General features: G+C 45.3%; 2 protein-coding genes across 7 annotated transcripts in view; one reads left to right on the top strand and one right to left on the bottom strand.

Moving 5' to 3' along the window:
• CCND2 (cyclin D2) overlaps positions 1-1,718 on the bottom strand; it is a 42,334-nt gene extending 40,616 nt beyond the window's left edge. For both annotated transcript variants that reach the window (XM_083845630.1, XM_083845631.1), the window contains exons 1-2: positions 1,459-1,718; positions 161-381 (exon numbers count right to left, since the gene is read on the bottom strand). In XM_083845630.1, coding sequence (XP_083701756.1) covers positions 161-381; positions 1,459-1,579 — 342 coding nt within the window. In that variant the 5' untranslated portion in view covers positions 1,580-1,718. The remainder of the gene's footprint in view (positions 1-160; positions 382-1,458) is intronic.
• Positions 1,719-1,853: 135 nt separating this feature from the next.
• The window catches only part of LOC310903237 (uncharacterized protein), a 55,032-nt gene continuing 33,347 nt past the window's right edge, over positions 1,854-23,538 (top strand). For 4 of the 5 annotated variants that reach the window (XR_014587361.1, XR_014587362.1, XR_014587363.1 and 1 more), the window contains exons 1-4: positions 1,854-2,444; positions 3,450-3,537; positions 5,060-9,282; positions 19,089-19,247. The gene's annotated coding sequence lies outside the window, so the exon portion shown is untranslated. Of the gene's footprint in view, positions 2,445-3,449; positions 3,538-5,059; positions 9,493-9,710; positions 17,525-19,088; positions 19,248-23,538 lie in introns of those variants that run through there. The other variant, XR_014587365.1, reaches the window with a different exon arrangement.

Below are 23,538 nucleotides of genomic sequence, written 5' to 3' on the forward strand. Positions count from 1 at the left end.
CCCCACACACACACACAAAAAAAAACCAACCCCAAACCCACGGTGACCGGGGGGGGGCGAGGGGCTGCAGGAGGAGAGGGGCGGTGAGGCAGGGGCGCTGCGCCCCGGCCCCCCGTGGGCAGGGGGCTCGGAGGGGCCGGGGTGGCCAGCAAATACGAACCTCCAGCATCCAAGTGGCCACCATCCTCCTCATGAAGGGCTGGATGTCCTTCTGGACGCACTTGAAGTAGGAGCACTGGGGCAGATACCTCTCCTCGATGGTTAGTAAGTTGTGCAAAACGCGGTCGTCGTAGAGCAAGTTTGGGTCAGGCAGAGCTCTCCTCATGGGATCCACCTCGCAGCACAGCAGCTCCATGTTTCCAAAGAGATCTCCCTCTTTCTCTGATGGAAAAGTTTTTTTTTTTTTTTTTTTGGGGGGGGGGGAAGGGGGTGGGGAAAGGAGAGGGGTAAAGGAGGAGGGGTAGGTGGGTGGGAGGAAGACGGCAGGGCTTTCCAGCTCGATCCTGCCTCCCTTGAAACTCGTCTCTCCCTCTCTCTTGATTTCTAGCCTAAAGTTGAAGCAAAGTGACGCAACTCGCCAGGGCAGGCAGTTCTCTCTCTTGTTATTATGGAGAACAGCAGCTGGTCAGACGTAACATCAAACGCGGTTTTTTTTTTTTTTTTTCCTCTCTATAAGCTAACAAGGAACCAGGAGGCCCTCGTATAGGGACACACACACACAAATGACAGCTTCTCTTTTTGCTCCCTTACAGCGACCGAACGAAATCCGCTCCGCACTTTTCCTCCCGCGGGAGCCTGCCTTTCGTCTATTCCCCCCCCCCCCCTTTTCTGGCCGCAAGGGACTTACGGGCTCCCCCTCTGCACCCACCGGGGTTGCGAGGGCTAAGGACGAAATGCCCCTGCTTGGCGGAGCGCCACACGCACGTCCGGTGTCCCCCACCTCGAGCCCTTGACCCGCTCCCCCCCCCCCCTCCTCCGTTACCCCCCTTTAATCTGAGCGGGGGGGCGTGCAGAGCTCCCTGCTAGCTCCAGCCTAAGAGCAAACCCGAAAAAAAAAAAAAAAAGAGAGAAAAAAAAAAGAAAAAATATTTAAAAAGAAAAAAAAAAGCAAATAAAATAAAGTAAGATATGCCGCGGGTGCTGGAGGGGTGAGCGCTCGGCAATGCTTTCAGGGTGCAATCTAGCAACAATCCCACCGCCACTTCCTCCGGTCTGCACGCCTCGCGAGCAGGCGAAGTGCTTCAGCAGCGCACGGCCGCAACTTTCTAGGAAACGGCGCGGGGGGGTCCGGGGGCCGGCTGGGGGCAGCGGGAGCCCCGCACCGGGGGCTCTCCCCCCCCGCCCCCCGGCAAGGCGCTGCCCGGGCCGCGCCGTCGGCGCCCGCGGCTGCAGCCCCGCTGCCCCCGGTGGGAGCCCCCTGCCCCAGCCCGGCGCTGCTCGCTCTGCTCCCTCGCCTACCTCCGGGCAAAGCAGCCGGCTGGAAAAACGCGTCAACTTTGTGAGGTCTCTGCGGCAGCCCCCGCCGGGCTGGGGGCTCCCGAGGGGGAAAGAGCTGCTCGGGGGCGGCCCCGACGTGCATGCGGGTAGCACGCTGCCGGGGGCCGCCGGCCGCCCCCCCGGAGGTGGACTGGAGGGGAGGGGAAGGGAGGGGATGGGGGGGGGGGGGGGAAATACCGCCTTAAAAGTGTGAGTGCGGAGTTTGGGGCGCCGCTTCCCCTCCCTCTATTTGCATAGCCAATAGCTCTGGGGCTCTCGCTGCTGCGCGCTGATTGTTACCGGGCAGATTATATTTTAAGGACGCCTGCTGCCCGGCATCCAGAGCGGCCCCGGGGGTACGGGGGCGAAGAGCAGCCCCCTCACCTGGCCTCCTCGGGCGAGGGGGGGCAGCGCTGCCCCCTCCCAGCCCGGCCGTCGCCCCTCTGCAGAGCAACGGGAGGGATGGGACCGTCTCTGCCTCTCCCCCCCACCTCCCCGCCGGGTGCATCTCCCCGCCCGTCGGGGCAAACGTGGCTTTTTGGCTACCAAAAAGCTGCCGGGACTCCCTGCCCCGCGACCCCTGGCCGGGTGACACCGCCTGGAGCCGGCTCTCCAAGGCGCTGGTACCGGCGTTGCCCTGCAAGAAGGGTCGCACGCCCCTCGTCCCGTCCCATCCCGTCCTTGCAGCGCTGCGTGTGGCCCCTCGCCCCCTCCGCCCCTTCGAGGCGAGGGCTCGTCGGGGCCGGGCCAGGCTCAGTGGGGACGGGGGCGCCTTTTGGGAAGGCGGGGGGGGGGCTGCCTGGGGGGTACCCCCCGCCGTACGTCGGTCAGGGACCCTCAGCAGCGCGGCGTGCCCCGCAGTGAAAGGCTCTTTAACTTCCACCATTCATTTCCCCTTCCTGGCTGCTCCTGCGAACAGGGAGCGTGTTGTGGCAGCGCACGTTTTTCCTTCTCCAAACTTTAAATTCGTAAGCGCTCCCGTCCGGCTTTGTAGCCCGACAATGCGGCGATTGTGATTTATGGGGTTTCGGGGCGGGAGGGGGGGGGGGGGGGGGGGGCGACACGGGAGTCCTAATTGCCCAGCCCCGACTTTGGGAAGTTGGGTGATGTCTGGGGCACGGCGCCGGCGGGGGACGTGAGGCCCCCGCACCCCGCGATGGGATCCGCCCGCCCGAGGGCTGCCGCATCCCCGCCGCTTTGCTTGGGGGTTCCCTTAAAAAGAATACCCCCCCCCCCCCCAAATCAGTCCATGGAAGTACGCCAGCTTTGCGCTCGCGGAGGTGCCGCTGATCTGCAGCGACGTAATAAAAAAAAAAAAAAAAAAAAAAGAAACCCACACCTTTCCCCGGTGCGGCGGCTTTTATGGTGGGTCACCGTTCCCAAAAGGAAAACGCGCCCGGTCCCCCCCGCGCTGCCCCTTCGCCTTGTCCCCGTGCCCACGGGCACTGCCGCATGCGACTGGAGGCAGCAGATGTTTTAACAGCCTCCGTGGAGAGATTACCGAGTGCCATATGTTAAATATCACTCTCCCTCCGGAAAAAAAAAAAAAATATATATATATATATATATATACTTTTCGCCCTCGCTCCCCTCCTTGTGACGCGCTGCTTCTGCCATTTAAAAGCGTAAATTATTAAATCCAGCGCTGCCGGTGGGTTTTTTTTTTGTTTTTTTTTTTCCTTTTCCCGCGCCGTGCAAATCCAGAGTGACCCGGGTTCCTCAGGTGATGGGGTCGGTGCCACGGCTCCTGATTGCGAATGCAACATGCAGCTATCATGATATCGCTGATGTGTAATGGCATTTTATTAGCATCAGTCCCAGAGCGATGCAAAACGCGGTGACTCTTCTTCTTCTCCTCCTCCTTCTTCTCCTTCTTCTTTTCCTTTTTTTTTTTTTTTTTTTTTTTTTGGTAGATCCTCATTTCCTCATCACTGTTACTTAGCTCATTTCTTTTTCTTTGGAAAATCCCAAAGAACCATCTTGAGGATGCTTCCAGGGACAGCATCGGAACAAGCTTTGCATCTGAAGCGCAGACCAATAGCAATGGTGTGTGTGCGCCAGGTGAGCGCAGGTTTTTTGTTTGATTAAATGAAATAAGTATTCCCTTGCAGTGCTTGAAACCTGAAGACTGGAGTGTGAAACATGAGAATCTGAAAGTGAAACCGACTGGAAGCCAAAAAAGAAACAGATGAATGTATTTCCACTGTCCAAGCTGAGGAAAGCCCCAAAAGCAAATAAACACCATAAATAATAAAATATGTATTAGATGCAAAAGAAAATTAGTCCAGCTGCAGTCACTGGAAACAGCCAGTCTTGGTGATTTCTCTCCCCCCCTCCCCTCCTTTTTTTTTTTTTTTCTCCCATATCTGATTTTTATCTTCTTAAAGATAAAAGTTTATACTGTGGAGCACAATAGGCACAAAGTGATAAAAATCATTATTTTCTTTCCTCTGGTTTCTGATCGAAGGTTAGAAAGGGATTTGGATACCAAAGGAACTGCTGCATGTTTCCCATGTATTTTCAAGCGGATTTCTAATTATAAGGGCAAATTTTGAACTCTAAATATCTGTGTAGTCAGAGCTTTATCATTAACTGCTCCCTGAAACAACATAATCACTGAGCAGGTGAAATATATCCTGTAATAAAACTGCACTTGCCTTTAGAGGGTCATTTTATGCAGGCACAACAGTTACAGCATTAACTAATGAGTTCTGGGTGATTGCTTAATGTATTTTTGATTATTCACTCCTTTCTCTGTTATGCAAAGTTTCTTCATTATCCTTTCTCATTCCTTAGTTTTACCTTCTTGAGAGGAATAGTTATAAACTGTCTGCAGTGTACAGTGGGAGGAGTGCTCAACTCCACTTAAAAATCTCTTTATTAGGTGAGTTTGGAAGGGACTCAAAAAAAAAAAAAAAGAGCTACAAGAATGATTGTGTACCTGGAAATCATGTTTCAGGCTTGAAGACTTTGTAAATTCACTACAGGTAGCCCAAAGACACTCCTTGGTCTGACATTAACATAGTTAGAGAAATTGAAAGAAAAGCAGAGAAAATTAGGAAAGTAGAGGTGACGGATACATTTAGGCTAACAACAAAAATAATTTTGTAGGTTTAATTAATACATCTATATTTCATTTAGGGCTGCATTTTAAAATTAGGTGAGGTTAAAGCCTGAAAAGTATATATTACAACAAATTGCAGTCAGAGTGGAAGGAGGAGTTACTATGTCCTGTGACCATTCTCACACACACGCACAAATCTGATATGCAATCCCTGTGATGTGTTCTGTCCTTAAACGTTTTGGATCTGTGAATCTGTGTAGAACCTATAATCTCTAGTAGCACAGGTACATGCAGAATTAGGGCAAAATCTTGCAGTTTTCCCTGGAGCAAGGGAACTGAAACTGATAAGAAGTTTCTGCTGTAGCTGGAGGTCTAGGATTATGATTTTTCTCACTATACAGGACACGGGGAAATTTTTGCATTACTTAACTCTCCTGGTGCCATGTACTTTCCAGTGAGTGCTGCAGACTTGATCCTTTCCTTGGTAAACTCAGTGATAAGGCTGCCATTCTTTTACAGGGAGCAGGAACACATAACAGGTGCCTCCCACACGCCAGGAAATCAATTGAAACGGAGAGCTCTTGACATTTTTAACGGATTGGGCTCCTGGTATGCAGAACCTTACATAAACTCTGTCTTTTTTTTTTTTTGTTAAGTGCAAAAGTTGGTTTTTGAAGGAGAAATGTGAAAGAGCAAGAACCGTTCTGATGAGTTACAGGTATGGACAGTTGATATTTCTTTTATCATTAGCAGTAGTACGAAGGGGATTCATGGCAACAGAATCTTTTTTTTTCTTTGCTCTGCTTTTGAATTATTTTGCACTATTCTACTTGAAATTTACTTTGCTGTTATTAACTTCTTGCATTCCATTATGTGATTTCCCTGCCCTCTGGGTTGTTCTTAGTTCAAAGATGATTTCAACATTAAATGCTCAATCTTATTTTCTTCCCAGACTATAATGAGAGATTAATAAAAGACTCAGTCCCCAAACCTTCTTCTGATCTTTGACTTTGAAGCATCTTGCTGTCACACACCTTCCTTCAAAAGTAATGATCTGACTTCTCTCAGTGATCTCAAAGTCTTGATCCAATATACATGGTTTTACTCTTATCAAGACAAATGCAGGGTTTAAATTCCCTATTGTTTTCTTTCTGTCTACACTGAAGCAAAGATTTTATATTTAATGTATGTGTATAGTATGCCCAGGTTATCACAAACAAGGAACAAGAGAGGAAGGAAAACCTTCAGAGAAAACTGTGGCTTTTATGGGGAGTTGGGAAGGATACTTCATGCCTTGGTTGTCCTCATGTTGCCGTGAGCTGGTAAATAATCATGAAAGTTATTCCCACAAGCAGCTATATTTTAAAGGCAAATATAATGGTTTTGTTAATCTCCAGTAAGAGAATTATCCTGTTACATGTTGAATAGTTTTTTGAAATGAACTAGGTGTGTATTTTCTGGCAAATAGTAAGATATTGTATAGTGAGCTACATCAGTATGAAATTTTGTTTTAGAAGCCATATGAATGACTGTGTTAAAGGACAACTTGTTATGGGGTAATGTTATTGGGCTTCTCGTTTTGTTCAGATGTATAGAGAACATCTGAGTTGTCAAAAGAATTGGATTTTTTTAAATGGAAGAAAAGCTAGGTTGTGTTTTTATTTTTTTTATTTTTTTTCCCTTGGGTCATGGCTTATATCCTCTGTAAAAACATCATAAACTATCTGTAAGGAAGTACTAGTTTCACAACTATTCTGGTTTAAATAATCATTGGTACAGTATTTTGGATATTCCCTTTGCGTCATTCCAGGGACAAGAAGACGCTCACTAGAACTGGTGACTTTGGTCTTCTGAACATGGTCAAGTGTGAATGTAATGAAGAGTTTACTTGCCTGACAGGCACATTTAAAAGAAAGAAAAAAAATAAAGTAAACCAAAATAAAACAGTTTAAATACTATTTACTGATGTAAACAATTTTCCTATTGCAAAACTTCTGAATTAAAACCTATTCTCACAGATAAATAGTTCAGATATTTTACCACTCTGATCTTTGTCAATTACTTCCACACCTAAGCAAATTAATCAGTTATAAAATATGCTAACCTAAACTATTACGTTGCATATAATATTAATGACTGCCAGAATGCAATGCTATTACTTGCTTCTTCTTCCTCACCTCCTCTTTTGGGAATGCAATATTTTATGACTATTTCTGTAATGGAGTGCCTTGGCACCAGCGTGCTACAAAAGAAAAAGTGCACACTTTAACATTAGCCATGATATGAAAGTGTTTTAAAAGGCTGTGCCCTTTTTCACAAAAGCGATTACAGCTGGAGTCTTCAGTCACTTGCCAGGTGCCGCATGGCTACTGAAGACAGTTTTCTTAAGGAGTGAGAATCTCTAGGTGGTATGAAACCCTTCTCGCCTGTGAGCTCCTTAACATCACTTGGTACCCCTGCTCTTGAGGAGCTGTTGCCATTATTGAAGCTTTGCTAGGCTTTGCACAAGTAACAGTGACAGAAGACTTCAGGGACCAGCCACTTGTCTTTGTCCAGTGGGACAATGAACACCTTTCAAGCTCTACCCACAACCTTTTCAGGTGTAAACCCCTGCCATTTTCACGCAGGTAGTTTTTGTCTGACCAGGGTGCCTTGCTAGACATGGTCAAAGTCATGCCTGCTTTGTCAGATACAGCCAAAGTCTGAAGATGTTCCTGTTAAGTCTGAGCAAAACTATGGCTGATGTGGGTAGGAAGGTCTCTTGGGCAGGGACTGAGACAAGAAAACATCTGAACTGGTCGCTGCCCTCCTGGTGAAGTGGAAAGAAATTCTCACAGGTCTCCGTGAAATCCACTGCTGCTGCTCCTGGAGGGCTCCCAAATCACCTCCAATGCTCCACAAGGACAAAACACGTTGGCAGTAGCCAGGCAATGGTGAGTGGTTATTCGTGGGCCACCTCTTCCCAACAGCCATCAGAAGGAATCTCATCTCTTCTCTGCAGCAACTGAGTTGTTTTCCCTGATTCTGGAAGTTCATGTTCAGGGTCAGACACAACTTTGTATGTATGATGCTCTTCACCTGTACTTCAGCTCTCTAACTGAGCATAAATATATATAACTCTGAGAGAAACAAACATTAGACACAGACTAATGTGTCTTTAGTTGGAAGGGACCTATGGAAGTCATCTAGTTCAATCCACTGCTCTCAGCAGGGCCACCTTCCAAACTACATCAGGTTGCTCTGGGCCTTGTGCAGCCAAGTTTTGAAAATCTCCACAGATGGAGATCCCACAGCCTCTTCAGGCAACCCGCGCCAATGCTGCACCACTCTCAGGGAAGAAAACCCTTTTCCCTGTTGTCCAGTCAGTGTTTGCCTGGCTGAAACTTCTGTCCTTAAATTTTCCTGAGTATTCAAAAAACAGCAAGAAACAATGATAGGTGCTCGCTGTCCATTGACATAACTCCATAATACATAGGTCAGGATGTAGGGCAGAGAATGTGTGTTTAATTGGTAAATGGAACTAAACTGCCTTATTAACTAAGAAAATCACTAGCACATGTTTCAAGGAAGGAGAGCAGAGTGCAACCTCCAGATCTCCTCCACAGTCTTCTCCCTTGACTCCATTCCTGGTTGTGCGCTATATGCTCTTTCCTCATCCCTGAATTCGTAAACATATACCCCCCAGCAAAACCCTGCTGTGCTACTGTCTCACTTCTCTGTGTGTGGAAACTCTCACCTGGGCTTTCACTTCATGGTGACATGGCAGTGGCCAGCTTGAGCAGGGAGTTAGTTCCTGGGGCGATGTTGCTGTCTCCTCCTCCTCTTACTGTTGTTCCCAGTTTCTGTCCACTGGCACTGGGCTTCGGGGGCCTTTTGCCTGAGTGGCTGTTGTGACGGCCAGACATGAACATATGAGCTGTGTGGTGTTTTGTTGGTTTTGTTTTGTTTTGGGGTGCGGTTCTAATTTTTATTTATAGAACTCATTGGTAGAAATCGTCGTTCTCAGAACAGATGCTTCACAATGACCTGTGGGGTAGGAAACCAGTATTTCTATTTTACTAATGGGAAGCTGAGACACTAGGATGTAAAGCAACCTCCTACAGGGTCTTCACGACACAGTAGTGCTGCCTGTCCGATGTTAGACCAGTACCTGAAAAGAAACATCTCCCTCATCAGCATGCGTGGGCTTCGTAGCGTTTTTAAAGCACCTATTAACAGTACAGAACCCCAGCCTCGTTTTATATACGCTCTCCACCCCTGTGTTCGAGGCTGTCTTTTGTTTTGCCCTTATCTCAGAAACATTGCACAAGGGAAAAAGGGAGTGGTGCTAGTTCTTCTGTTCGTGAATGAATGGATGGATCATTAGAGACTGTTAGCACCTGAACGGGCTCGTTACCTTCGGAGAACAAACGAATTGCTCTGCTCTGGACAAAGTCAGTGCTACCCAGCTTCTCTGAAAGGCAGGGACTGAGGGAAAAGCATCCCCTTAGGAGCAGGGCTAAGAATCCTTTTGCAAAGAAAGATTGAAAACGAGGGGAAAAAAAAAAAAGGAAGAGAGAAACATACTTCTGCAAAAAGTATGTTCTTTTAATGAGATAGAGCCTGAGAATAGGCGCTGCAAGAGAAAGACTTCAATTTCATGTAGAGACACCCTGTGCAAGTGTGAGACAAGGCCTTTCCTGAGAGGACCTGGAGAAGAACTCAAGTGAGGCAAAGGATGGTGAAGAACCAGAGACAGGGAAGTACGAATGGGATTTTCTATTGCTTTTTTTTTTTTTTTTTTTTCTATATATATTCTCTTTTGCATCTCTGAGGTGGTAAATTATAAAGCAGCAGGGCCCCACAAATGTGGAGTGCATGCAGAAGTATAAGCTGAAACTCCTGGAGAGCTAGGAAGGCCAACGCGTTATTCTCTAGTTCTAGCTGTGGGGTCTCAGGATGAAGTATCTGAGGTAAGGCACTTACTCTGAGAATATTCGTAGAGGTTTACTGTTTAAAGCAGTGACTCGGTTGGGTTTAAGGAAGCGTGAAAAGCACACGTCCAATGTGCTGAGACCCAAACACAGTAGTATAAATATTCGGAGTAAAAATGGAGCAGGTTTTGAAAGGATTTACCAGGTTTGGGGGACTGTGGGATTTCTTGCTCATTTTGTACTTTTTCCTGTGAAAGTCAGGGACAGATTGAAATCTGCTGACTCCAGCTCTTAGAAGATGGTTCAAAGGACCCAGCTCCTGGCTCGGACTTTCCAAACCCTGCTGGGAATCAGAGCATATGTCCAGAAGAGCATCAGATACTCTAGAGAAAGCTAGAAGGAGAAATAATTTTGCTTCCCTTCTAAACTGAATCACAATTATAATGTTTGCTGACAACTTTCTTATGCTTATTGTAACTGTAGCTTTTTTTTTTTTTTTTTTTCTCACACTACAGAAACAGCATATTCTTGTCATGCAGCTGTTGCTTACTGTGTCTTCCTTCTGCTTTGGGTGGATTTTCCCATGTTCATATCCGTAGCTTTTGAGTCCTTCTGTCACTGAACAGCTGCAGGCTGATACTAGATAGAGTTGATTTTTTTCTGTGTTCACACACGAGCGGGCTTGTGAACAAAAGATTTTAAAGAAAGCTGATAAATGAGCAAGGTCTTTTGGACGATGCAATGTTGCTAACATCGCAGACAATAAAAATCCTTGTACTTGTACTTCACTTAAAGCGAAGGAAGACATAACTCAATCTGTTTTATCTGTGAACCTCCAAGCTTTTCCCTACAGGGTTGAGAGAGGATGTTCTATAATGAACTAATCTTTCATGTGACAGAAAGGGAAATGCTATCTCACAGCCCGATGCTTACATTTCTATCTGCCGTTTAACTTGCGTGTTCCCTTCTAATGGGAGTCCTGTTCTCAGCATTCAGAGCTCAAGAGCGGGTCAGGGTTTCCCGGGTGGTTCCAGCTCTGACATGTGCAAATCACAGAGCTTCCCTCTGTCTGCAGGGAAAGAAGATACAGCTATCTCTAGATATGTCCATCTCGGGCGCGTTACGAGGCTCGATTCAGTGAAGTTTGCCAGCTGTTTGGCAGGCGTAGGACGGCGGGCCCAGCCCGGCACACTGACTGCCATTGTGTCCCGAGTGGGATAGTAATAGGAGTGTACATGGGGAAATATCACGTACACTTGTCCTGTTCTCGCATCTCTCTCATGTTTCCTTACAGCCACTGGGCTTTGGCTTTTGCCTGTGGACCCTGGGGACATCAGCGTTATTTGTTTTTTGGTGTGTCCCCCCCCCCGCCTCCACCCCCTGTTTCCTGAACTTTTTTCCATTCTTTAAGTAATTCTTCCACACTTGGGGAAAAACAAACAAAACACAGTAGTGACTGACTCATTCAGCTGGCACCATCCACTGTCCACTTCTGTACAAGTGGACACAAGGACAAAGACATCCTGATGCCCTGGGAGGGGGTGCCATGGGGGGTTCCCTGGCCAGCTCACCCTGATTGAAGTGCAGGAGGTTTTTCTGTGGAGGAAAGAGGAAGGCCAGGGTGTGCAACGATGGGTTTGGCACAGAGCTGCCCACCCTTTGCCCCCTCTGCCAAGGGGCTTTGCCAACATGGACATTTGTGTGTGTTAGGGAGACACAGTGTGGGCTCAGGGTGGGGGGAGGAACATGCAGACAGATGGACAAGGGAGAGTAGCGGGGTTATGCCCAGCTCTGCTCAGCCTCAGTGAGACAGCCCCGTGTCACAGCTGCTTGGGACGCTGCCAGGATGGGCTCTGGGGTGAGCATAGTGGGTGGGAGGTAGGGGGGGAGCACCAAACCCAGGCTTGATGCTGGAGGAGAAAAAGGAGGTAAAAAGAAAGCTGGGCATAGCTGTAGACAAGGTACGGGGCTCGGCGTGTCCTTGGTCTGAACTGGCTCAGCCTTATCCCATTGTTGTCCTGTCTTGCTCCTTCTGTCTCTTACCTGTGATATTGCAAGGTTGCTGGGGAAAAGATCATTCGACGGACTTGTGTTCGTGCAGCAGTTCAGACAGTGGGCGCTCCTGTGAGTCAGACACACATGTACTCGTGTCCATGTGCCAGCAAGAAGACCTGGGTTCTGCTATACCTTCTGTTAGAGAAGGCTGGTCATTTTACACCTGTGTTCTGCTTCCTCAGGAACAGGAGAGCTGCAAGGAAAAATTAATGTTAAGGTGTCCATGGCATTCACCTGTTATACGAAGTGCTTACAGAAGATCAGAGTGAAGTTATTACATGATTTTAACAGCTTAAGCCAGTGAAGCCAGCCTTTTGCAGATGTCAGCCTGCCAAGGCGCATTGCTCTGTTGGTGTAGGTCTGTGAGCATTATGGCCTTGTGGAGTAAAGTCAGGCTTGAGAGACATTTATCTTGTGGTTGGCTGAAAAAAACTGAAATACTGTGACTGAGTTAGCTCTCATGTAGACCGATAAAAAGCCAGAGAGCCAGCTTCTGCTCTGGAAGAGTTTTCTTTTCCCCTATTTTTATTGGTGAGATGAAGACATGTAACTGAAAGGGATGAGGTAAAGAAGGGTAAAGGGGTTTGTGGAATATGGGACATAGCTAGTCCACTGCGGACATTTTCCAACGGTATACGTTTTATCCTCCTTTGTTCCTTATACAAGGAAAGTGCTCCATATAAATCATAGCAGAACCTCTTCACTGTACCTCAGACCTTTCCATGCTGCTTTTCTCTTCCCCAGTCCCTACAGAAACTTGGCAGTGGCAATACATCTGGTGTCCTGTGATTGCTGCTCAGCATGCTGAATGGTACCATCTAATTTCTTCCCTGGGCTCCCTGCCCTTCAGTTCAGACCCACCTGCTGCCTCTCATTGTAATGCTGCATGTGTGTCCGGTACCATAGTGGGAGCCTGGGCTGTGGTTACCAGCCCCACTTGGGACGGTGCTTCCTAGCCAGTGCTGAAGTGTCATCCTAAGAGTGGAATCTCATGCTGGGGAGAAGTTTCTGCTAGCCCTAACATATTGCAGATACTTGTCATCTGACACTGCAAGCCTAGGAAGATGTTCTCTATCATTTTGTTTTCTATTCCTAATAATGATGGCTTAATGTAGGAGGCTATTGTGATGAAAGCATGGATGTGGCAATGTGCATGACGGTAGACAATTGCCTGGGACCCTAAGTAGAAAGGGAACAGAACCAGTGAAGAAAAGTCAGAGGAGCAAGAGGAAGCTGAATGTGTTTTTTTTTAGGGGTGTTGGAGGTGGGAGAGAGTTAAAAGTGTCAGTTCTGTTTAGAAAAAAAAAAAAAAGTGGAGACGTGCAGCGAAAAGCACAGCTTAAACTCTGCACAGCATACTGTGCCAACAGGAGCTAAGCTAAAACAGTGGGCACTGATGGAAAATGACAGCTGCAGTTTAAGTCAAGAAAGGATTCAGGGCCATCTTCCATCACATTTTTGACAGGCTGCAGCATGGTACTGGCCCAGAGATACTACATCATCTCAGTGGGCATGAGGGGGAATTAAGAAATCTGGCAGCAATCTGAGCAAACCAAGAAGCTAAGGTGAAGGAACACAGTATCAGAGACCACCCAAACATCATAAAATGCTCTTAGCTACACACTCGAAGAAAACTAAGTGTGTTGTGGGGGATTGCTTACTGAGTGACTGTTGTGAAAATATTTTGTACCAAGGAAGTACTGTGATCTATAAAGCCTTATTAATGAGCACAGTACTTCATAAGTGGGCAAGAAAAGTACTCTAAAGTAGCACAGGGTTGGAAGGGATCACCTGCATCACCAGGGCAAGTCCTCTGCAAATCAGAAGCCACTGAACAGAAGCACTGAGCTCAAAATAATTCACCATTCGTTTATTCTCAATGACTCCACCACAGCTCAGAAGGCTGTTCAACACTCCGTAAGAAAAACCTGCAGGAAAAGCCCAAAGCAAAGCCATGGGAACAGTGTTTTATAGAGCAGGGGGACAGATCAAGGACTTTGCCAGAATGGTCAGCTCCTGCACCAACAGATAATTTTATTTCCCTCTTGATCCTAAAAATTGGGTCTTCATCAAACAGCTTCCAAAGGCTCTGTCAGTCAGAAGACTGCTTATGTTCAGAGAATGTCAGTATAGCCACAGTCCAGGAGTGTTGGAGGCTTTGGTGCTCTGAAAAGCCCTGCATGGTGACCCATATCTTCGTTCAAGCTGTGGTTGATCAGGGAAAGGCAAAAAACATTTTTCATGGAAGCATAGAGCTCATCAGCTAGTGCAAACAAAGGATGATTCAGTCCTCTTACAAACTTTCATGGAGATGCTAACATCTATGGACTCCTACTATGCATGTGAAGGCACAATTCTCTCCCTCTGGGAGTTCTTCCATCTAGTCATCATCTCCTCTTCGTAAGTTTCTAAGGCTTCATCTAGGGAGAAATAAAGGGAAGAAGATGGGAAGAGTAGATTGCATTTAAACTTGCTTAGCGCACAAGAAGAGGTGGCCTGATGTGGCCCCTCAAGACTCTACACCATCCTGCTCAGGCTTAGCCACTCCTGGGGTGCTTAATTGTGTAACATTTTTGGTAAACCTTTTACCATATTTGCCTTAGTAGAGCCATGGCACCAATTTCCCACTTACTGATCACAATCTGGATCCGTTGTGAGCCTTACAGTAGCTAGCCTGCACCTGCTGGTACTTGGGGTGATGTGAAGGTACCCACCCGGGAGGTGGGCAGGAACCGGGGGGAGGTGGTGAGGCAGTGGTGGACTGGGAGGGGCTTTGGGGAGGGAGCTCTCTGCTCCCACCTGTTGGTGGCTGAGGGAGGGATAGTTGGTGGTAGAGCTTTATTTGCATAAACCCTCTACAGAGAAGTCTTCCGATGACGGTTTGGGTCACCATCGACTCAAAATTGCCTTGGTGTGGAGAACAAAGAGCTTCCAAGACGTTGTCACGACCTTCTTGCTTGTGTTCTCTTCTGAGCAGTGAAGGTTTCTTTGAGCGGTGGCACCATTCAAGCTGGAGTTTGGTGCAGAGCTGCAGAGGGGACTTCAGGATAGCAGGTGGAGATGAGACCTTCTGCTGGGGACAGGAGAGGGAAAGGGCAGCAGGTGGGGGTGCGTTCCCAGCTGGCAGTCTCAGGGCCAGGAACCCCGCAGCTCTGGGCTGGGGTTGGGTTATCTTGGGCCAGGGCCCAGCTGTGTGCTCCCAGTGGGCATGGCTACCTCTGCCCAGAGGTAATGAGGCAATGTTCTGGGCTTGTCCTATCTTCTGTCACCAAACTGGAGATGGAGTGTGGCAGGGAGGCAAGGGAAAACTGAGCTGGTCTTGAACTTGAACTGAGAATTGCCCTGCTCATTTACTCTCTCGGAAGGAGAGGTGGCTACCACCAAAGATTCCAGGGAGGTTCTGTTGCATAGGTTGCTGCTGTGCCTTCCTGAACTAGTTACCTGTTTCTTTTTCCCTCTTAGTGTTTCAAACTCCTTGTGGATTAGAGAAGAAGGGGGGCAAGCTATTTTTATTTATTTATTTTTTCTAAATTGTTATTGCTCCTGGACAGAAGGAATCGAGGAAGGGCACATCTTATTCTGCAATGTTTGTCCTCTTGCAGCGTGCTTAGAATGTGGGCAGTGACCATGAGTGAAAATTTTCAAAGCTCTCTTGGGAGCTTGGACACATCATGTGCTTTTTAACCTTCCAGGAAGCTTTTAACTGTTTCCGGTTTTCTCAAAATGTAACTGAATGATCCTCCTCATGCCTTTGACCTGTACCTTCTTGCAGGGCTGGGGAGTCCAGCAAGGTAGGTCTTGGTTGTTGTTTGGATGGGAGATAAACAAACACAATTTCAGTTATCTAAGGAAGTCTTGCTAGGGATTTGGAAATTGTCTTCCTTCTGGTTGGTTCTAAAACATTAGTAACAAAAATAGTGTCTGTGCCCCTGAAGGCACATTGTTTTGGATGTAGCCAGTGTCTTAACCACTTGTGGTCTTCAGAAATCCTGTAGCAGAATTCTAGTGAAGACAAAATGGTGTAGATGGATTCAGGAAGACAAGCAAAGCCCAGAATTTTCTTCAACATCCTACAGTATAAAGCCCACGAGATACCAAAACACTATACAGTGTTAGCTACTGAGGGTAAAGTAGTAATGTAGCAAGATTTTAGATGGCATCCTGGAGTGATAGTTAATACGCTGACAGCATCAACCTTAACATATCACATGCAAAGGTCCCTCAAAATCCCCAAATACTGCTTAAAAGTAGTAGTGCATTTCATTCCTCTTGATTTTGAACATTGAAGCTCTACTTTCAAGTGTTCTTTTATTTATTTTTTTTTTTTGTTTCTCTGTGAAGGTGAAAATTCTTTCATAATCTAAGGTTCTTTTTTCCCTCTTTTTTTTGTTTTGTTTTCTTTTATTTTCCTCAAAAGAGTTGACCAACAGAAATGTTTTGTTGAAAGTGACATGACAAAGGGTATAAAGTTTTCAGAACCAAGCAGAGTTGAGGTGAAGTTTCTGTTGAAGTGGGAAGGGAAAGGTTGTTTGCCAGTCCTAGGGACTAGAAAACAGTAGGAGTAGGATGCACCAGGTAACATGTGAAGTGTTGGTGAGAATAAAGATAAAAATAAAAAAAAATGTATTGTACTAGATATGCAGAGAATCACTAATAACCTTTCAGTATATGCAATGAGAGATACAAATGTTGAATGTAAGGACAAAAGTTTTCATTAGAAAACACCATTCCTGTAAAATGTGAGTTCTTTTATAAACTGATTTCTGTTTCTCTGAAATAGTTTAAAGGAAAATTTGCGAAGATGCTGTTTAACCTTTTTTTTTGTTTGTTTTAAATAAAATAGTCTTTTTTTTTCTACTTTGAAACAACTCTTTCCATGAGACGTTATATTGAATGCGTGTGATTTTGCTGTCAAATAAAAGTTGAGCACAAACCAAAATCCCCTGTGTAGTCCTGAAACAATTTATCATTGCTGATGAAATTTTCATCCTCAGAGAGGTGTGGAACTTTCACTGTTCTTTCTGCCTGAAGCTGAGCTGAAGTTTGGACTTTCAAAATACTTTAGTGAGAGCAGAGTCCACAGCTGCTGGTTCTCTGAAAGAAATAGTCCCCAGTACCCATGGAGCCCCATAGCCTAAACGTGTATCAAGCAGATGAAGGATGTGTCATGGGGAAAAAAGGGAAGAAGGCTCAGTCTTCAGTGTACTGAACAGTCTGGTCTCAATTCAGCAAAGATTTTAGCAGGCTTAGTTTCATTCTCAGTGACTCAGTAACTATTTACATGCCTAAAGTTGAGCACCTGCTTAGGAATTCTGCTGGCATGAAGCCTGAATGAAGGCTAGGCATCCCTGGCATCAGGTCCATTTTTAATTTGCTAGTTTCAGACTGTTATCCTCCCCAGTATCACAACCCTAGTCCAGGTCTCCACTGATTCTTCTCCTACCCCCTTATATTCCAGGCTCCAGCAGAAACTCCTTGAGTCCTCTGATTCTCTCTTTTTTTTTTTTTTTTTTTAATACCTTGCTTTATTTCTTTCCAAATTATGATTACCTGCAGACTTAATTTCAGCACAAATCGTTCATTCATCCTTGATCACATCATGAATACGGGTTTAATAAAACTAGTGCTAGCACCAACTGTTTCTAACACCTCAGGAAAATAAAGAAAACCCTTACTACTTCCAGTTTGATTCATTGCTGTTTATCATTACCCCTTGCTTCCGGTCTTCTAGCCAGTTTGCAGTCCACGTGTTAATACTTTTTTCCAAGCCAATTTGGACTAATTTCTCCACTGATGGTTTCATGGGACACATTATCAAATATTTTATTAAAATCTGAACACATTGTATGTCTTGTACTCTCTTCATGCACTAATTGTTATACATCCAAATAATCAAATATGGCTGGCAAAAAAAAAAAAATTAAACCTCTTGTTGCCTATTTCTCACAATTCTGTTACCCTGGAGATGTCTAATGATGCACACCCACCTCCCTCTTCCACCCCCCAAGTTGTTTCCATTCTGTATTTTGGATAAAAGCTAGACTTACAGGATGAAGGATTCTTGTGGCCACTCTGCATTGCACAGGGCTGTAAGCCCTTCTGGGAAGGACTGCTGCCTGGAAGGGTGTGTTACTGGATGCATCACCAGATGAAAGACTTCCCAGCCAAGTAACCAGTGATTTGGAGTACTTTTACACACTGTCATCCTTGGCCTGTTTTTCAAAAGGCACTTTCAAAAGGGTAGGCATGAGCAGTCAAAAGGAATGCGAACAAAATTACTTGTCACTTTCAGACATATTTGTTTCTCACTCACTGTATGAAAAGACCCAGTGATCAGAGGTGGATTGGCTAATAGTATGTTATTTACATTGTTACACCTAAAACTACCTTGAAAAAGGCCTCAATGCCTCAGCTAGGGCTGCAAGTGCGTGGTTTGGAGTGAGAGTGCAAACAGTCTAAGAAAGACCCTTCCTTTAGAAAGGGAAAAATTTTTCTTAGGAAAAAAAGCCACTGCAGTGTGAGGAAGGATGAGATATGAAAGCTTGAATCAAAAGGGTCCACTAAAGCTGTAAAATCTGCCAGTCTGCAAATGATGAGGAAAAGGAAAGACTGTATGGAAAGAGGGAATGTACTTTAACAGGTATCAAGCTCAGCAAAAAATCTTAATTAAAAAAAAAAAAGCTATGTTTTTGGTGGTTTGCAAATCATGGTCAATGATGTGATATAAAACCATCTGGTAGAGATAAGTGAGAAACAAAACTAGATTATTGTATGTCTGACATTTTGTACTGAGTTTTCTCCATGTATGGTGGTGCTTCAACAGAGCTCCTTGCATTGCATACTTTATAACAATTCAGTGACCACAAAACATTGCTTTTATTCCAAGGGAAAAATTAAATCTGAGATTTTTTACTGAGATTTTCACAAAGATCTGAAGTTTTCCAGCAGTGCTCTGTTTCAGGTGAGCCTGAATTTGAATGGTCTGATTTGTTAAGGTGGCCCCAGATACTTTGACCAACAGAGGCTCCACACTAAACTGCACAACCCCGTGTGGCAAGAGAACCTGGAGGCAGCATCCTAGCACCACTGAAAAGTGCTGATAGATGTTGATGTAACTTAAAATGAAACACAAAAGATGAGCTCAACACCAGTCAAAACATATCCGTCAAGGGATGCTGTTTTTTTTTTCTTTAGTTTTGTTTTGATACGGAGTGACAAAATTAAGTTTTCAGTTACTGTGCAATATTTTTACTATTGCATTTGATGAATCTGTCTGCAGGCAGGAGGACAATTACGATATTTTCCTGATGTTGGAATTCCCTAGCTCTTCTCTTTTCAAGTTCTAAATTATTTCATTTTCCGGCATGCAGTTGTTTGCATCTTTGCATATCTGCTTTCTCTGAATGCCAAACCACAGTTCCACTTCTCTCCAAAACCATGTGTTTGCAAAGACACCTCCAAACCTTGGAAGAAATCTATAATATTTATTCTAAGCATAGAGAGAGTTGTTTAAGACTTTAAACAGTGGGTTAAATCTCAGAGTCATTACTTTGTGTTTTTGTTTGTTTGTTTGTTTTTAGCCTTTTATCAGGTAATGTTACATTTGATTAAATGGGTGCCTGTTTAAATACAACCATGTGGCTGCATTGCTGAACTCTGGGAAATGAGTTAGAGCCAAACACGGAACTTCTACCCTGCCTTCCTGTGGGTGGATGGTTGTACCAGTCGAGACCTAACTGGTAAGTGGCAGCAATGTGATTTTTATTGTACCCAAGAACGTGGCCAATTGCCTTGTACTGTTTTGTTTTCCAAGCCCACTCACAAATATATCTAGGCTGATACACTGTTTCATTACTCTGTAGACTCTGGTACAAAATGTAGCATACATTGGCCTTTCATGTGCCATGCCACCGATGGACCTTCAGTCAAATAATACATATATGAGACCTTTTCCATGGAGAGAGACTCTAGCAGTGCTATAAATGGAGCTGTACTTCTCCCTGTTCTCTTGGAGTTGTCTCTTTAATCAGTTTAAAAAATCACGGATGCTCACAGATTTCTGTGAGCAAATTTGCAAAATTTATACTAGACTTTCTCTATACTTTTGCTGGTTTTTAGTAAATTGAAGTATCTGTGCAGCACAGTTAGACTAGATACAGACTTAATGTGCCTAAGATGTTTCCCACATGACCTAATTCCACCTGGCTGAATGCATTTCAAAGACTTCAGAGAGTCTTGGGTTTGTTGATGATCTTGCTGTCTGGTTGTTTCTCCAATAGCAAACACAAGTGTGCTGAGATAAGGCTTTGTGCCCAGAGATAGAATAATAAGGGTTGGAAAAGATCTCGAAGATCATCTGGTACAATCGATGATGAGGAAATTGAAGTCTGAAACTGTGCTCCTAAATTCCCTCACCAAATTTGAACGATATTGAATGAAATACGAAGAGTTGCCCGAGTTAAGTAGGGTGCCTGGAGCACTATCCAAGGGCTATGTTACGCTGCGGTGCATATCCAGTCTTTTATAGGGTTGTTAGGAGGTGGCACAGGATGTGGGTGTGCTTGCTTTCTGCCCACTGGCAACCTTCTCATGCTGAAGAAGAGACAGGCATTGGTCTGAAGGCATATGATAGATACTGTCTGCCATTTTGCTCTACCAATGTCCACCTGGGGCACTGGTAGATTTAATTCCAGGGAGCCAGTGCAGGCTAATGCTTGCTCGGCATTGGTTTGCATTTGTGGATGAGGTTCACCACTCCTCTGGGAAATCCACAGCTGGAAGAATATTAAAAATCACTGTCCCCACTGAAAAAAGGCTAAGCTAACGTACCTGAGAGTGTGGTATGCTTTGAGCTGATCAAACAGCCAGCTGCTACCCAACAGGGCACTCCTTCTCCCCCTTGCATCACCCCGCCGACTCTCTTGTGCCAGTTGTGGAGTTTCCCTGGTCAGGCACCAAGCCAGTGTAGGGACCTTACCCAGAAAGAACCTGTTCAGCTGTTTCAGCTGCACTAGTTTCCCACCACCTCCCTCGCCCCACCCCAGGTTAGTTCAGCAGGAGGTCAGTTGAGCTCCAGAGCTCATGGCACACAGGTCTGGAGGAGGGCAGGAAGACTGCCTCATCTCTGTCACAAGTGGTCATGAAATCGGTACTGGCACAGTGTGAAAAATACCATACCTACAAAATAATACTGCATCTTTCAGGAGTGAATCACTAGTAGGAATCACTACTTACTAGTAGGAAAGAAAATCTTTGAAATTGCAGCTCAGTTGAAAGGTGACAAATCTATTTGAGTTCAATGGGGACAGGGAATTTTACATTCTATTGTAGTGATCAAGAAGTAGAATGTAATTAAAGGCTGGACCCCACATGTAGCAGAAGGAGCAAAGTATTTTGGCCATTCAGTCTTCACTCCAGTGTTTTGTTAATTTTCCTGCACAAAAATGCAGGTTTCTATGTGGAATGATCAGCTGGGCTTGAAAGTGTGGTCTTCACTTCCTTTACAATGAAGACCACACTTTGGTGCATTATTGATCCTTCATTCAGAAAAGGTGTTAGGAGTAAAGATCAAACTTGGCAAGAGGATTGCCTTGGCTCAGCTTGTTCTTTAATCTGAAGAAGTACAAAGTATAAACCCTGCCCTCCCCTCTCCTGCCCTCCAAAATATGTGCTTCCCCTCTGAATCCTGAACTTATCTTCTTAACTTTCACATCGACATAAATCTAGGACATCTTCACAGAAATGTGATTGGTGTATCAAGCCTATAAAACACTAAACTGTAAAACAAGGTAAAATTTGGCCCTTGTTGCACATTTGATGATTTAGCATAGATTCCGATCTCGCTTACTGCTTTTGTTAATGAAGTGATGTATGAATTGCCTCAGCAGAGCCAAGGTGGGAGTTGTTTGTTGTGTCAATAAATCATGTTCCACAAATACAATATAAATACTCTTTTTAATAAAAACAAAATATTCAATGACATTTTGTACCAGTGCAGAAACCAATTCATTCTCAGCAGAAAGATTTATGCAAAGAAGAAATTAAAACATTGCTTCCTGGTGTTTGTAGGCTATCCCAAGAAAATATGGCTACAATCTGATCTGGGGTATTCCTGTTATAGACAGTGATAATCAAAAGAAAGAGGAGTGTTTATATATTTTTATATATTCATATCCCTTTGCATGGTGCATCTGTACTTAACAACATATTGCTTTCAGAAACACATCCTGAATGCTTGAAGTCCTGGCTCTGCAACACAGTTCTAGTGTGACCTGAGAGAAATTATTCAGTTTCTCTGGATATGATTATTATTTATACTCTGCTTACTCCAGTAAACTGTCCTGAAAGTAGGGATGAGCCTTATTTACTGTGATGCTATCAGTGATGTAGAGTGGCCTTGACACAAATGGAAATCAGTTTTCCACATATAAAATGGATTCACTGGTGTTTTATTCTGCCTGTTTTTGTCTGCTGTGTCCATTTAGATGATGATGTGTTTGAGAAGGGGCAGTCGGGAACAGTGCGAGTGTGTTGTGTCTAGTGCTATGAGACTTATGCCTCAGCTGAGGTCTCTTAGCACCACTGTAATGCAAATAATAACACCGCTGTAGTAGTACAACAGGGATAAAAGCACAGAGAAATCCTTAAGTCGGCAAGTTTCTGAAGCACAGCAGCTCTTGGCAGGCAGGTTGGATGTGATTAAGGGCTTCCTCTGCCTCTAAGGTGAGACTTTTCTGCCAGTTTTCCTGAGGTAGAGTAACATAGGAACTTTTTTTTTTTTTTTTTTTAATAAAAAGTCTCTGTGGGCTGTGAAATTACAACCTTTAACAACCTCAGTATGGCCTCAGTCAAAGAGGTTATCTGCAGTGGCCCCAGTCTTGTGGCAGAGAGGACCAGAGGGCTATAATATCTCAGGGTAGTCAGGTACCATCCTTGCTGGCCAGGTGTCGTCCCTGCCACCAGCAGCCAGCCACAGGCTGAAAGCAGCTAAGTGGCAGTGGGGCTGGGGAGGTAGCATGTTGGAGGACTTCTCCTGCCTGGGCCCCTACCTGGCTCCAGGCTTACAGGAGCTTTCCTTGTGTTCTGCATCATTGCTTGGGTTGGCACAGGGCAAACAGCCCCTTCTTCTGCAGAAAATCCTGAAATGTTTGACCAACTGGTCATTTGTATATCCCAGGGTTAATGCAGGCAATTCAAGACTTGACAAGGAGGTAACACAAAGCAGGCCTGCAGCACTTGGGTCTGCTTGTGTACGGCCGCCTCTCTCTCTCAAAGCTGAAGACTGGATTAATTGTCTATAGCGCTGCGGTTCCTGGAGGCAGCAAACTGCCACCACAACAGTGTTAAAATACAAACAGACCAAAGCCTGTCTGGTACTTTACATCCAGAAAATTACTTCCAGGGCCAGGTTCAGAGCCACAGCAGAGGGGTTGCTGGACTGCCCATCTGCTGAAGGACAACAGGCACTTGCTGTCATGGTTGGCATGTGGATAACCCGGGAGGGTTTCCATGGCTCTTTGCATGCAGTTGGTGTCATTAAAAACTCAACATTTGCCACCCTGCCTTGACAACATCACTTTTATGATTACAGCTCCCAGGTTTTGCATGGTCAGTTGGTGACTTGGTGGGGAGGTTCATGACTGATTTTAAAATGCTGTTTTTTTACTGAGTAAACAAAAAAGTCATCTCGGGGGGCAAGACAGCAGCAGAGTCCCAGGCAGCTGTTTCCATGTGCAGCCACAGTGATCACCTAGACCTGTAGAGCAACAAGAACAACAAATGTATTTGCCTATCATGGTCATGGGTCTTGGGAACACCTTGATTGGCTTACTTAGCCCTCAGCCAGGTTGTGGACAGCTGTTGTTCCATCCTTAGTTAGCTACAGACCCTGGGACTTCAGGGTATGTCTCCATTGTCTGTAAAGGGGGTGGTATTATGATGCTGAAACCTCTCTCAGATGTGTGTGGTGCCCTGGTACTACAGGGATTGGGAGTACTTGTGTCTCTCCTCATTTATGATATAAAAGCAGAC

Source organism: Anser anser, assembly GCF_964211835.1.
Source record: "Anser anser genome assembly, chromosome: 1".
In the NCBI taxonomy this organism is placed as follows: domain Eukaryota; kingdom Metazoa; phylum Chordata; class Aves; order Anseriformes; family Anatidae; genus Anser; species Anser anser.